The 15,636-nt window shown below is 38.2% G+C and overlaps 1 protein-coding gene and 1 pseudogene across 1 annotated transcript; both read left to right on the top strand.

Annotated features, from left to right (window-relative positions):
* Positions 1–5,619, top strand: LOC131311114 (protein BEARSKIN2). The gene is made up of 3 exons (XM_058338443.1): positions 1–672; positions 3,983–4,257; positions 4,809–5,619. Exons 1-3 carry the CDS (start codon positions 495–497, stop codon positions 5,496–5,498), a joined length of 1,143 nt encoding a protein of 380 aa, XP_058194426.1. The 5' UTR covers positions 1–494; the 3' UTR covers positions 5,499–5,619.
* A 1,512-nt stretch (positions 5,620–7,131) lies between these two features.
* Positions 7,132–15,636, top strand: part of LOC131311515 (uncharacterized) — a 30,951-nt pseudogene continuing 22,446 nt past the window's right edge.

Below are 15,636 nucleotides of genomic sequence, written 5' to 3'. Positions count from 1 at the left end.
TGATAATTAAAAAGTTTTGTAGAGACAGAGAGCTGAGATTGCCTTGCCACGCACTGGTAGATTAGATATATATAGCTGCGTGAGTGGACGTCACGAAGGGGAAGAGTGTGTGGGGGTTGAGCTAGCTGCCTGCTATTACATCCTAAAAAGTAAACCCTAGTGGAAATTCTTCTTCGTATATATCTCTTTTTTATACGAGTCCCATTCCTTTGACGTGCTTTTTACGGTAGCATTTGCGCTTCCCCGCCGGCGTAGTGACCGGCCGTCAACTTTCTCACATCACCCCTTTCTCAATTGAAACCCTCCCCTTCCTTTAGCTCTCCCATCATAAATAATAGCCTTTTAGAAGCAGTATCCCCACCACGAAGAAATGATTGGGCACTACTCCAATTTAACTGTTCCATACCATGCAACATCTATCTATGTCTAGAGAGAGAGAGAGAGAGAGAGAGAGAGAGAATTAATTTTAGATTAATTTTTCGTGGAGGCCGGATATGGCTTCATCAAGTAGTAATGGAGGTGGTGGTGGGGTTCCACCGGGTTTCCGTTTTCACCCAACGGACGAAGAGCTTCTTCACTACTACCTGAAGAAGAAGGTGAGTTTTGAAAAGTTTGAGATGGAGGTTATCAGAGAAGTGGATTTGAATAAGATTGAGCCATGGGACCTCCAAGGTACCTACTTTACTACGTACTGTTGTATTCATATTCATGATATTCCCTTACGTAATTACTCCACCTTAATTAGTAGTATAATTCTTCAACTATATATAGACTAATTCGGTAACATTGAGTACGTACTTTTCAAAATCTTGATTAATGTCTACCGTATATGCAAGTGCTCCCCTTAATACTGCATGCAACCACAACATTGAATTTTCAATTACGTATGACAGAGAGGCTAGAAACTAACCATTCTCGGTCAATGGGACCCTAATCTAGGTATGCATGGATGAAATTAAGGGTTCTCGACCCACAATGAGGAAAATGTCTCAAACTCATGTATGTATCGTAGTTTATATCATCATTAGTAATGTATTCCCTCCATCCCGATTTGCATGTTAATTTGTCTGCTCTTTACTTTGTCTTATTCCAAAATGTTTGTCAAATTTGAAAAGTTCATAGCCTAAAGCTATATATGAAATTCCATTACTGCCCCTTATCTTTTATATTCAAGTAACAATTCCTAAAAGTTAGAAGGATAACTTTTGGAAATTTGGAGATTTATAAAAAAGAAATGATTATATATATGTTCCAGTAAAAAAGGTGTATTCCAAAAATGGAGAAATAAATTGGGACTGAGGAGTACATCTTTTAATAAAAATATCCAACCCAAAACTATAAGTTAAATGTGCAACTCGTGACTTACGTGCAAAAAGTTACATTCATTCTATTTGGAATTGCCAATCGACCAATGTTCACATTTTGGCTCATACGAAGAGTAATCTACCGCCGAAAAAATAATATTCTTGCAGGTCCAAATCCTTCCTAGCTATCTTTTTTTTTTTTTTTTCCCGGTAAAAGTACTTTTGGCTCATACGAAACTGCAGCGCGAAAAATAGTCATGCATGTCCAAATCCTTCCTAGCTAGGGGTAAGATGGAGTATTTTTTTTCCCGGTAAAAGTACTTTTCTTTAGCAGCCCAAACACGGATACAAAATCAGTCCAACAGAAAACAGACCTACACACTACTAATGGCCGGTCATGCAAGACCAAAACTAGAACACAAATTAAGCAAGTCATAACAAGATCGAATATTTTTAAAGCATCAAACTCAATATCAATTCCTCTTCAAAAACTAAATATTAATTGACAATAAGGAAAAGGCCAGTGCTCATATAATAGTTTCAGAGATGGTAATTGGCACATTATATCATCTTTCAGGATCATGCATGTATTATGAATTGATTGAGCACATTACTATCTGTATACTTTCACCCCCAAAAAAACCATCTGTATTCTATTCATTTTGTATTCTTGGTGCTCTATATATATATTTTCCATCAGAACCTTCCATTCGTGCGTGCAGCTATAATTCAATTTGTAGTGCATATTGATTCAATTTCTACGGAAGATACATATGACGTTTCTTCTTAATTTTCTCCAAAACAAACCTTTTATTAACTTTTCTACGCACTACTGAATCAATTCTCTAACTTAATTTTCTCACAGTTTTTTTTTTGAACGGCAAAAAGATAGATTCATTAACTCATAACACGGAGTACAGAACTAATAGGGTCTTAGATACAACGGTCTGACCATCCAAAACCCTCTTTTCCTAATCACATGGAAATACTGATTTAGACTTAACAGGCTAAGCCCAAACCAAGAAAAAAAATACCTAAAAGCCCAAGGTTGGTAAGGAAACAACACAAAATCTAAAAACACCAAAATGGGCGAAGCCCAACACCTAAAGCCCAAACCAAAACCAAAACCAAACCCTAACCCTAGCAGTAGCAGCCCGACGAACAGCACCTCCGACCACCGCTGTCGTCGCCCACGCCGCAATTGCAACAAACCACAACCACTCACCGCCGCAGATTATCCATGAATCACAGCCGCCCAAAAACAGCCTCCAACCACCACCCAGGCCACCACCATCTACCGCCTCCGTCACCACCTGGAGAAGCCCAAACGAAATTGCACGCACACTCCAATCCACCAAATCATACAACCAAGGCCAAGGTGAACAAAAACCAGATCTGAAGCGAGAAGAGGACCGCAGTCGTACGCAACGCCGGAAACTCATAGTTTATGATTATTGTTTGCTTTGCAAGTAATTAAAATCACATCTGTCTTATCATGATTGGCTTTAGATATTCCATGATGTTTTTACCGAAAAAATTTGCCAATTGTTGAACGACATAATAAAACACCGTGTCCAAGTACTATATGTACTATAATTTTCTTTCAAACTAAAAATATATAGTACTTCTACAACCACACCAGACCTGGAAAGGTACTGATAAATAAGTATTACCTCCTCTCTTCTTTTAAGCGGCTGATTTTTTTTGATTCTAACAAAGAAATAGCTCTAGAAGTAAAAACCTTAGCCATTTGTGATACCTCAATATATATGATTTTTCTTTACCTAAAGAGTTTAAATTCTTTCCGCCGGATTGGCAAAAAACCGTGACCACTGTAATTGTAAGCCTCACCATGCGTTTATTATTATAATATGAACATTGTTCATCTTGTAGGGCCCCACCAAATGCCCCTCTCTTCGTGAAATCAGGTCCGCCATCACCACCATCATGGACACAATCCCGGCCACCTCCACAAGCACCCCAACAACCAAGCCCTAACATAACCACCACCATAGAGCAGTACCCCTAAATGGCTAACCCAACTCCTAGTGGTCAACCCCCAAAAAAACCAAAATCAGAAACCCCCAATCTAACCAAGAAAAGTAAAAAATCTATACCAGAAAATCCCAGTGCTAGACACCAGTGATTAAACAAACTAACAACATTAATTCCATTGGTCAGGATCGGAGCCTGCATATCACTATAACAGTAATTCCGCTTTTCCCAAAGCTTCGAGTCAGTCAACCTGGTCACGGGTTCTCTACAAAATACGTACGATCCCAAGAGGTCAAGAATAACCAGCCTACAGAGAGGTTTTACATGCGTATCACTATAATAACCAGCCTAGAGTAGAGAGGTTTTGGCTTTCACAGAAGCTACTGTTACTAATTCATTTTAATGCATGAACCGTTAAAAGTGTGTATATATTCCTAATCTATAGAGGTTTTACAAGAATGGACATGAGCTCTTTAATTACAAGTCTTTTCTTTAGTTCTATTTTTACAAGTGTACATTCCTACCTATCAAAAAAAAGAAGTGTATATTCCTAATCTAGAGAGTTGGTTTTAATATTTGTCACAAATGCAAATAACTTAAATGAATGAATGAATGATTAATTAGTATATATATATATGCCATGAACCTGTTGGGGGACATATAATACATGTTTATGTGCACAGAGAGATGTAGGATTGGATCGACGCCACAAAACGAGTGGTACTTCTTTAGCCACAAGGACAGAAAGTACCCAACTGGTTCAAGAACAAATAGGGCAACAAATGCGGGGTTTTGGAAGGCTACAGGCAGAGACAAATGCATAAGGAATACCTTCAAGAAGATTGGTATGAGGAAAACTCTTGTTTTCTATAGGGGCAGAGCTCCACACGGTCAGAAGACGGACTGGATCATGCATGAATACAGGCTTGACGATGCTGATGATCAAGGCAACTCCAGTGTAAGAAAAGAAGAAATCTCCTCGTCTCTTGGTATTTGAACAGTTGATCAATAAAACACAAGCAATTTGCATGTCGTCTCATATTTGTGTTACTCGTTTAGAAAAAGCCTTAATTTAGTACATAACCAAGGCTGATATAGAAAATTGAGGCACACATATTCAAAAGTCTTAGGACCAATTTGTTTGATTGAATATGAGTATTGATCAGATGGGACTGTATATAAAAGGGATCATTTATTCGGTGTTTAATTAACATTTTTCCCAGGTCAAATCAATGCACATTGGACGTAAAATCCCCCAAAGAGTGAGATATGTTAAACTATGTGAATGTGATATTATCAATATTTACCCTATATCACCATCATTCCCATGTGCTCCATATCTTTATAGAAATATAGCTAAGGCTGAAATTGAAAAATGAGGTTCACACAGTAATATATATATGTATATGGTACTCTATGGGAATCATTTGTAAGACAAATTAAAAAAGAAATTGCAAAATAGCTTTTAACAAGAAGTCTTGTTTTGCTGAATGGTCGGTCTATATGCAGGAGGATGGATGGGTGGTTTGCAGGGTATTCAAGAAGAAGAACTTATTCAAAGTTGGAGGTGAAGGTGGTGGAGCTAGTAATATCATGGCCACGGACCAGCTCAATACTAATAGCTCAAATGGAAATCCATCTCGTACCACCTACATGCACCACAGGGACAACCATCAATATATAATGCGTCACCAACAAAGCTTTGATCTATACAAGTCCAGTGAGCTGGCACTTAACTATTCTCATGTTCCATTACCTAATTATCATCCCCACATCAATATCATTCAAGAACAAAACCTGATCCCAACCCACAAGTTGATGGGTTACGATTACTCGGCTCTTCCATCAGACTCACCATTGATGGTCAAGCAACTTATGTCCTCCAACCCTAGAGATTGTGAAAGTGGAAGCGATCAGAACCTGCAGTACCAAGCGTGCGAGCCTGGCTTAGAGGTTGGAACATCATGTGAACCATCACAAAATATGGTTGGTGGAAGAGATCATCACGAAAACATAAACGAATGGGGAATGCTTGACCATAGCAGGATTGTAGCTACTAGTCCTCATCTTGGCCAAGAAGACTCTTTGTCCAAAGGTCATGAGCATGTGAGGTTTGGGGATGCAAATGAACCATCAATACAGCCGATGAATCCATTGTCACTTCGCGGAGAGATGGACTTTTGGGGATATGGAAAGTAGTTTCTGATCTTAAAACATTTCATACATGAATTGGTCTATAAGGGTGCCAAGATTGAGTTTATAGCCATTCTTAACTTGATTGTTGTAACATTTACAAACTGTTTCATTTATATTGAAATTAAAAGTATCTGGATCGTGTATTTGTTTTTTTTTTTTTTTTTGCTCGGCAAACGAAACAATTTATAGTACGTGTATTTGTTGAATGACTTGATATATGAAGTTCTTCACAGAGCCACGCCCAATGAAAATGTTAATCGAACTCAGAACAAAAACAGGATTTCATGCCGTGCGGAATCGACACATGCATTTAATATAGTAGTAGTACTACTATTGATATATTTCACTATATTCATATTCAGGGGTGTTTCCACTAACCAACAAATTATGAATTATAACTTTTTGATTTTGTCCTTATTTATTTTGATGGCCAACTAATTGGAACTAGCTCAGTTGGCCAGAATTCTTGCATCTCATTAGAAGGTTGATCTTCTCTTAGAGGGCTTTTCTTTTCTTTCTTTTTTGAGAAAATGACGGCCAATAACGTGTTTTGATAATTAATACACGCCAAAGTCATTTTCAGCATTAACAAATATTCTCAGTATGTCCTTAGCAGATATTAATTATCAAAACACGTCCTGAGCCGTCATTTTCCCTTCTTTGTTTCTACCCTATAATGAGCTTATTTTTTGTATTAGTTGAGTTGTTGGGCTTAGTTGTCTCGTGAACTCTCACAATTTATGTAGTATCCTGGATTTGTACTCTGTACTTCATATTTGTTGTAAAAATGATTTCTTCTATCGATTGGAAAAAAAAAAAATTTTTTTGATGCCCAATCAGTAAATCTAGGAAGAGTGAAATTTGATGCCCAATCAATAAATCTAAAAAACTACGTAACTTATAATTATAATTGTTAGCAAAGGAAGCTAACTTATACAGTAGTAAATTATTAGCTAACGGGGGCAATGAACGCAATTTTTTTTACAAGAAGAGATATGGGCCTATGCTTTCACAAGTTATAGGCTGAAGTTTCAAGACCTGTACGTCTGTTTCTATGAAATTTAATGTAGGTGGAATGGTTTGTGATAGGACTAAGGCGGCAAACGAACAGAACCACTAGCGAGCCTCTCGAGACTTAGTTCCGTAAAAGTTCATTCGAGCTTAATTCGAGACATAAATAAACAAGCTCAAGCTCAAATTCTAGGCTTGTTTTGTTATCAAGCCGAACACAAGCCAGCAGAGGCTCGGTTCAAGTTGGCTCGCAAGCCAAGACTTAGTAGACTTTTTACGTTAATTATTATAATTAGCATTCGTATATGTTTTTTGTTGCCCGTTAAAGCTCGTAAACAAGCTCGAACTCAAGTCAAATCAAGGCCCGCTTGGCTCGAACTCAACTCGTTTAGTTTTCACTGAGCTCAAGCTCGGACTCGGATTCATTAAAAATTTAATAAACAAACTTGAGTATGGTAAAATTCGGCTCAACTTGGCTCGTTTGCAGCCCTAGCTAGGGCTTTAAATCCAAATCTAAAGGTGCCACAATTGGGCCGAGTCCATCCCACCTCAATTGTTTCGGTTTCCTTTAAGAGAACGGGTTGGTGTGTGGATCAGATAGGGCCTTGTTTGGTTTGAAAGAGTACAGAGGAGGAGGAATCAAGGGGTAGGAGGAGTTAGATAAAGAGAGAAGAACTGCAACGGCAAGAGTATAGGACTGTATTTGAACTATGGCTGGAGGAGGAGGAATGGGAACGAGCGGCACGTTGAATGGTGAATGCGGCGAAAGCAATTCATTCTCCAGTTTAAATTCCATAGACACCCGCGAAAGAGAGAGTGATGATAGCATAATGGAATTAATTGACGCTGTACAAGACGACCAAGAACAGAAAGAGGGAGAGGGAGATGAGGATGACAATGATGAATTCGAGGATGAAACTGACGAAGAAGAAAACGGAGACGGTGATGGTGGTTATGCATTCAGATTCGACGGGGAGATGGATCCTCTGGCTTTCACTGAAGACGATACCTTTGGAGTCCAGCCTTATCAGCAATTTGAGCGCCTTGAGCACGCGTACGAAGCTTTGGCTGAGAAGAAGCGTAAATCTCTTTCCCAACCCCACTCCGACCCACGGTAACTTCGGCATTTACTACTCCTGCTTTGTATTTTTTGTGTTTCGTTTTGCTCTGTTGTGCAGTCATCTGCCTGATTCATCCTAGGGTTTTACTATAGTCCCTTATCATTCTTGAAACATAAAGAGGCTTGAATATTTGGGTGATTTTTTGCCTTTCTTCTTTTTTTACTAGATTCCGGTCATCACATAGTTCGTCTTGATGAGAGCAATCAGAAGAATATAAAATTATGATCCTTTCTTTCTTTTGAGGTTACTGAAAATTGAAACGATTACTTGGCGATAGCTGTTTCATTGAAATATTCTTTGTTGATAACTCTTTCGTTGAAACGTTACATGTGGATAGCTCTCTGGTGCTAGTATTGGCTGTTTTGATTGCGGTTCTGGATTAGGAGGGATAACCCTAACCCCGATTTTTCATTCTGAAGTGACGGATTGGGCCAGACTATTTCAAATTTGTCCAATCCCAGGAAGTTAATCTCACAATCAAATGATTAGCACCGAGAAACACTATAGAACGAAAACTCACCACATCCATGTGCTATATGCCTAGTGTATGGATTTGTCTGTGCACATTGTTGAGTTTCATGATCTTTCAATCCATTGTTGGCATCCATTTGGTGTGTCCCATAAGTGTCGCCGGATACGGTAGCACTTAGGAGTGTCAGTACGACATAGCTGGTGGTTATTGGCTGGATTTCAAGCAGGCACATAGCCTTCTCAATTGACATCTTATTTTTGCAAAGTTGTATACTTATATTTTCATTAGTTCATATTGGCCTTAGTGCTCCTGTAGTTTGGCTGGAGTTTGTGTTTCCATTTTCGGATGAATACTTCTTAATGATCAGTGTTCTAGTCATACGCATTGCAAACTTGAAGTGCACTCTCATTTTATCAAGTTTCTTTGGTAGTGAAAGCCCAGCTAAGAAGTCAAGGCAAGAGGGTTTCAATGGAGCGAGCATGGAAGAAATAATGGAAGTCATGAACTACGGTCGACGGAAGAGATCAAAGAAGGTATTGTGATTATTGGTCATTTCTTCGCAGCCATAGTTTAGACCTTCATAGTTAGTTAATCTCCTAGGCATGTAGTAGGCACTAAACCTACTGGTGTGAGAGTTAGAAGACAACTAAAGCAACTATCAAGATGATTATGCTATGACTTAGTAAGTTTTCTTGCAGACACTAATTTTGAGACGGCCCACTTTCCATCTAATTAGTAAAGAGAAACAGGTTTCTTGGTCTATCAGAGTCACCCAGAAGAAACATGGATGGACCACTTTTAAGTCTTTAACAATATGGGTGGATTGGATCAGCTTATGGGTGTGTGTCCCTGACATGTGAAGATGTTGACAAGCGATTATGAATTTGATTAATCAAATCCAAGGTTTTTTCTAGGAGTGAGGCACATTTTCTTTTATATTGGAGAATCGGAAATCTCATCCATGTTAACTTGTTCATTGGGCAAACGCTTTGCAAGAGCTGTCAAGCAATTTTTAAGATTCTCGTGGAGATTATTAAGCACTTCAACAACTATTGATTCATCTCCACATTCTCACATGGTGTTTGCAGATCCACATACATATGTCAAATGTTGGTACATGTTAAAGTGTTTGCCTCAACCAATTAATATTTTCAAGGACACAAATATTTGCATTTCTTTATCTTCTCATTTATTTTCTTAGTTGGTGTTTACAAGTTGACAAATCATTTCACCTCTACGATATCAGTTTTTTTATGAAATATGAATTAATAGATGGTAAACTCAGATTTCACTTTTTGATTGGCAGTAAACTCAGATATCTTGGCATACCATTTGAGCCTTCTTGTGATAAAGGAAAATGGTATCGTTGTTGTCTTTAATGCGAACCTTAAACACAATCCCCACCAAAAGCATTAACTAAGCCCATTTCTTAGCTTTATCAGCAAGACTATGCCACATATCTGCCAATAATGTTGGTGTACTGGGGATTACTCACTTGTCTGAGTCACCCCGTAGCTTTAAACAGGTCCTAGAATGGAACCCCACTAATGCAAGTCCTCCATCTCTCTCTCTCCAAAACCTTACTTTTTACCCCATATCCAAAAATCTTCAATTGACATGGTTAAAGGGTTTCTCAAAGTCCGCCTTGAAAAGAATTTGTTCCTCGTTACATGAATCAATACCCCACCACCTCATTCATTGTCAGTGCAACATCCAAACTATCATGCCTCTTAATTCATTGAATATTGCCTAACATTGTTTCCATCCCTTAGTTAAAACTGACAAGTCTATGAGAGTAAGGATATTTTTTGGAAAAAATTCTTATTTTATTTCCTGAGGAAGACCTTCTCCTTATAATCTGGAATATTCTATAAAAGGAATGTTTACAGCTACCGATTCCCGAATATTAAGATATTTGCACTTAATTCTCTCATTGCAAGCAATCATATGAATCAATTTTCCTGCAATATGGAAATCAACTCTTGAAAGTCATTTTTGACAAAAACCTTAGGAAAAAATTTGTACGGAGCTGACTAAACTTGTGGCCATTTCCCTGTTTTCAAAGAACTCTTCCTATTAGAAGTTAAATGTACAATTCAACTCAAATTTCCATTGCATCACTCTTGAAAACCTTCCAACAATCGAAGGTTAACCCATCCAGACCTTAGTTGCACGGAGCGGGAGCGGGAGCAGGGGAATATAGAAACTTCCAAAGTTGTGAGCGTGAAAGGAACGTGTACATATATTACAAAAACAATGTATCATAGAATACAAAATTTAAAAGTACAATCGTTTTAGGGGATAAAAATATGGGCCAAGTCCACCATAAGTTTAAGAAATGGGTTAGTGTTACAATATATGGTTTTCTTTTCAAATATCATCATTTGGGGATGTACAAGTTCATCAAAGACCAATTCTTAAAACCAAGTGATAAATTTCTATTTTTTAGACACCGGGATCGTACAAAAGCTCCCATCTTCTCAAGTTGCATTCTCTCATCTCAGTGGGAGCAGGCTTCCGTCAAGCTCCTTAGTTGGGAGCGTAGGAGCGCGCTCCTAAGGTGGAGTGGCACCACTTTAGGAGCTCCTTGCTACTAAGATCGAGACCGTAGCCTTATCCCTTTCATGATTTCCTCTTTCATTTTGTTAAATATTGCATCTAACTTACATATTTTGGTGATAGTTGGCATGTGGCATCTACAATGCATGTTATATCACATTATGTTCTCATTCCATGTACTACGTGCTTTTCTTTCCTGTGCAGTCTAGGAAGAGAGGGAGGCGGAAGGGATCAAAGAATAAACTAAATCCAGAAGTAACACGAAAGCTTGGTGATGCTACACTTCACTATGCCCATGGCCGATATGAAGAGGTGCGGTGCTGATCTATCTTTTGTGGAAGTTTGGAGCCTTAATTGGTTTATCTATGTTTTTCGGTCTAACAAATTGTATACAGAAAAAGTTTTTGGCCAACTTTTTAACTAGTTTATGAGACAATGTAATGCTGAATAATTAGTTTATGTATCGCCATGTCATATTCATATTCGTACCAATATCTACAAATTCTCAAATTTTACATTTGATGTGTCTGACCATTAGTTATATCTATTCTCCATGCCAAATGGATTGTAACAAAACCCTTTTGACATGAAATTGCCGTGCTTATTTGGAAGGCTAGAGATTTTGTGGTAGATTGACACCCATAGAATAGGTTGTTGTTTATGGTTTCTAAGGTAGACATTTTCTTAATTGTATCTAGTTTATAGTTTCAATAGTGTCCATCTCAGTGAACTTATGGCACCTCAGTATTTATATTCCTCGAGAAATCCTCCTGTCTGCCTATGCATGGCTGGTATGCAGGTTCTTGTTCATGTTGAATTTCAGAACAATGTGGTTAGGTCGCCAAGAGTAGTTCAAAGAACCTTGTTTCCCCCCTCAAGAAGTAACAGTGATCCCAGAACCATAATTTTATGTTTTTAAGAATTTCTTGAGAGGTGATGGGGTTGAATCCTGGAGAATGGTGGAGGCATGCTCAAAGATGCGGATAGTGAAGGATATATAATCTGGTTTAGCACTGTACTGAAGAATTTGTTTCATGATTATGAACAAAGCGATGCTTCAGTTTTTCAAGAGTTTTATGAAGTTTATATTCTAAATTGTCAAGCCTAGAATCAGTTGAAGATGAGCCTTTTCCTTACCTTGGAAGGACTTTTACAATCTTCCATATATGTACCTTAGTGGATTTCTTTTATTCAATCCTAATGGCAGATACCCAAAGAACAAATAACATGTGATTTGAGGATAATTTTTTAGTTTGTGAAGAGCTTCAATCAATTTCATGCTGAACTTAACTAGGTGTATTGTATTTTCCTGATGAATAATTGTAAATGTAGTACAATGTACAATTGTCTTACTAGTTTAGTTTTTATCGTTTCTAATTTTCATTTTCTTCACTAGTGCGTTAGCTGACATTTACGACAGTGCTACCATTGATTAGTACCAAAATAAGGGATATTCACTCAGGAAGGGTACCCCCTTGAGTAAAAGCCGACCAAAATGAGTGCATGTTGAACATTTGTTCTTGCAGGTATAAATGTTTGTGAGTTAAAATATTGTCTTGATGACTACAATACTCTTGGCATTAGACCTGAGAGAGTACGCTGAATTGTGTTAGTAGGTGCAATGCCAATAATGTGGTGCTTAGCTAGGTCAAATCAATTGAGTAGGACTATAGGTGATAGATTCCTCAAGATACTAGTTGATTATCAGACTAAGCGAGTAACAATAGGTTGTCTAAGCTTTCTTACATTCATCTACCATGAAGTGAATGTTTTGAGGTATCATCAGGATTCAAGTTATCATCTCATGCCTGGATTATCAACAGAAATCTTGCTCTATTATCTTGCAATGCCTTCACTTATGGATCATCCTAGGATTAAATGGTAATATGTCACCAAATTTTCTGATGCATTCTTTCTTTCTGCTATTGTATATTGTTGGAGGTTTCAAGGTCTTAGATTTTGGGAGATGAGGTATTGGTTGCCACTCAGATGTTGTACCATTCTCACTTTTGTTTTTAGCTACCATTCTTATCTCTTCAAAGATGATGGATCTTCTATAGATGAGAGGAAAGTGCTGAATCTGGCAGTTTGAAGATCCTTTTTTTTTTTTTTTATGACAAATCAGATCCTCCCAGATATTACATGTAAGAAAAACACAGTACAATAAAAGTGGACACTACCGGTCCGAAAATACAGATAACAATGAACAAAAACAAAATACAACAAACAAACAAAACAAAACAAAAAAAAAAAGAAAAAAAAGAAAAGCCACTTGGAGCCAAGACGCCGGAGTCAGACCCGTTGATCACACTTGTGAAGAGGGGTTAGAGTGGCCAAGTATGGATTGGTCAAGTATGGACACAGAGCAAACTCTCCTAGATGGACCTGCCACACCAACTTGAGCTCTTTCCCGCCGCAGATTGAAGGCTAAAGCCATTGGAGAAGATGCTGCAGATGCCGCCACTATCGCCGCTGAACTGGTTCCAAGAAACCAGATCTAGAACCCTAGATCTGGCTTCTGAATCCAAAAAGGATGGGGAGAGTAGGAGATCTCATCTCTCCAAGGAGAAAGTCTCAACCACCTCGCAACCATGAGGAAGGAGAGGAGAGGAGAGAGTTTGGGTGGTGGGCGACTGAGAGAGGAGGAGCAAGGAAGAGATCAGAATAGGGGAAAAAAGGAGGGGGAAAGCAAGGAAGGGGGGAGGCGGAGGGGTGAGGAGGTGGAAACCCACCCCAGACTTTCTCTCTCTCTTAACTCTTTGGAGACTTCTCTCCCTTTGTGTACTTGTATGACAGTTTGAAGACCTTGAAGGCAAAGAAAATTGGGGAAGGATTGCAGGAAGATTCGACCATGTCGTTAACTCTGGAAACTTAAGACCGATGATATTCTTTTTAATTAAAAAACTCAAAAGACTTGATACATCAGCTTGCTTTGGCTACATTTACCAATAACCAATTGACATGTATACTAAGACTAAGAAGCTTATATTCTTTATAATATTTATGCATATGTCTTTGTATATATTTGCTCCTATAGACACTCCCAAACTTAGATTCGCGGGAAATAGTCTTGCTGCATCTTGGATAAGAAATGCTATCTTGGTTATGACATTTTATAGATGTTTTGCTCAACCGTTCTCGTCAATTGATTTGTAGGCTATATGTGCTCTAAAAGAAGTGATTCGGGTTGCACCAAACTTGCCTGATCCATATCATACCCTTGGCATTATTTACAGTGAGATTGGGGACAAGAAGAAAGCTTTGAATTTCTACATGCTTGCTGCACGTTTGACACCAAAGGATTCATCACTTTGGAAACTCCTCGTGCCTTGGTCCATGTGAGTTTTGCTAAGGCTTTTTACCTCATCTGTTTTTATGACAATATCTTACAGCTGAAGTTTTTTTCCCTCCCGATAAAGTAATTCACAGAAGCTACTCAATATGGTTTGTCTTTTCTTCTTTGTTATGGTACGTCTTATCCCCAAAAATTAGCAAACAACCTTCCTCCGAAATTAGTAATTTGCCTGTATGATATTAGTTGGTGTTTGTATTGATCTCTTTGGAAAGTGAAAAGTAAATTGTGTATGATGCCTTCACGAGGAGTGTCAGAACACCAGAGGGGATGCAATGCCATATCCAAAGATTATCATCAAATCCTTCTCTTTAACAACTGCATGGATGAACTTGTTACATACTTTTGCAAACATATTTTGTTGAGAAATCAACTATTAATTTGGAATAAAGGTTAGGTTATTTAGTATGACTCATACAACCTATATATGATGTCATCTACTAAACTAGTTTTAAAACTGAGGGTTAAGTGAAGTTGATATTCCGAGATGACGAAGTTACATTCCGTTGTCTTGGATTAATTATCTTTATGAAATAGAGATTCAAGATGATTTGGCTTATAGTCTTAGAGCATTATGCATTAAAAATTATTAGTGTTTAGATGGAGCACGCGATTTGAAGTGAATGGAGAATTCCATAGGTGTGGGGGGTGGTTGTTGAGGTGGCCGAGGTGAGCCTTTAGAAAAGATGGAGGGTACTAAGCTTGCCAAAGATCATTAAGGGTGGGGAAGGAGAGAGCTTAAGCATTTTGAGAAGAAAAAGGGTTGTTATGGAGGCATATGCAAAATGTATCCTTCCCATATTGTTGATTTCCGTGCTGGATTCGCAATTGCAAAATGTAAATAAATATGGATACTCTATAAAGGTGATCGACATCTATCTGTATACATAACTATATCCATATACATATCCATCTCCATATCCATATCCATATCCAAATCCGTATCGCATATATGTCTGGGGGCTTTCTTGGAGTACTGTGCTTCATAGATATTTATTCACTAATCTTAGTGCTTTTTATATGGATGGCAGATGATGTGATTTTGTGATCATGTTGTGATTTTCTTAAATTCGAACTATGCAGAGAGCAAGGAAATGCTGGTCAAGCAAGGTACTGCCTCTCGAAAGCTATAACAGCAGATCCTGCAGATATGAGTCTTAGGTTTAGTCGTGCTTCTCTGTATGTTGAGCTTGGAGAGTATCAGAAAGCTGCTGAATCATATGAGCAGATTTCGTGACTCTGTCCTGAGAATCTTGAAGCACTCAAGACAGCCACAATGGTTGTCACATCTGTTTTACTTGCCTACTCAGTTAACTATTTACTTGATCTTGCATCACTTAACATTGTAGTTTTACCCTAGAATGGTTTAATAATCATTTCACAGATTGCTTCCTTGTGTTTTGTATACTTACAGATGTGAATTGCTTCTATTTGCTTTGTTGCTATATTCCTATGTTGTAGCAGTTCATGTACTTGTTTCCTAGCATCTTAAGCTTTTGGGATGATTGGTAACTTCAACATCACCAGGAATGGCAGTTGCAGTAGTTTTGTTGGCAGTTACAGTGCTGGATATGACACTGGTCCTGGTGCTGGATGTGGTGGTTTTTTGTTGTTATGATGATGTTA

The sequence above is a fragment of the Rhododendron vialii genome, chromosome 12a (assembly GCF_030253575.1).
Source record: "Rhododendron vialii isolate Sample 1 chromosome 12a, ASM3025357v1".
Lineage (NCBI taxonomy): Eukaryota > Viridiplantae > Streptophyta > Magnoliopsida > Ericales > Ericaceae > Rhododendron > Rhododendron vialii.
This window is presented reverse-complemented; position numbering and strand designations above follow the sequence as displayed.

Coding starts and splice junctions, on each gene's coding strand:
- LOC131311114 (XM_058338443.1), top strand. CDS start 495: ATGGCTTCATCAAGTAGTAATGGAGGTGGTGGTGGGGTTCCACCGGGT. Junction 673..3,982: donor TGAGCCATGGGACCTCCAAG/GTACCTACTTTA, acceptor TTATGTGCACAG/AGAGATGTAGGATTGGATCG. Junction 4,258..4,808: donor ATGATCAAGGCAACTCCAGT/GTAAGAAAAGAA, acceptor GTCTATATGCAG/GAGGATGGATGGGTGGTTTG.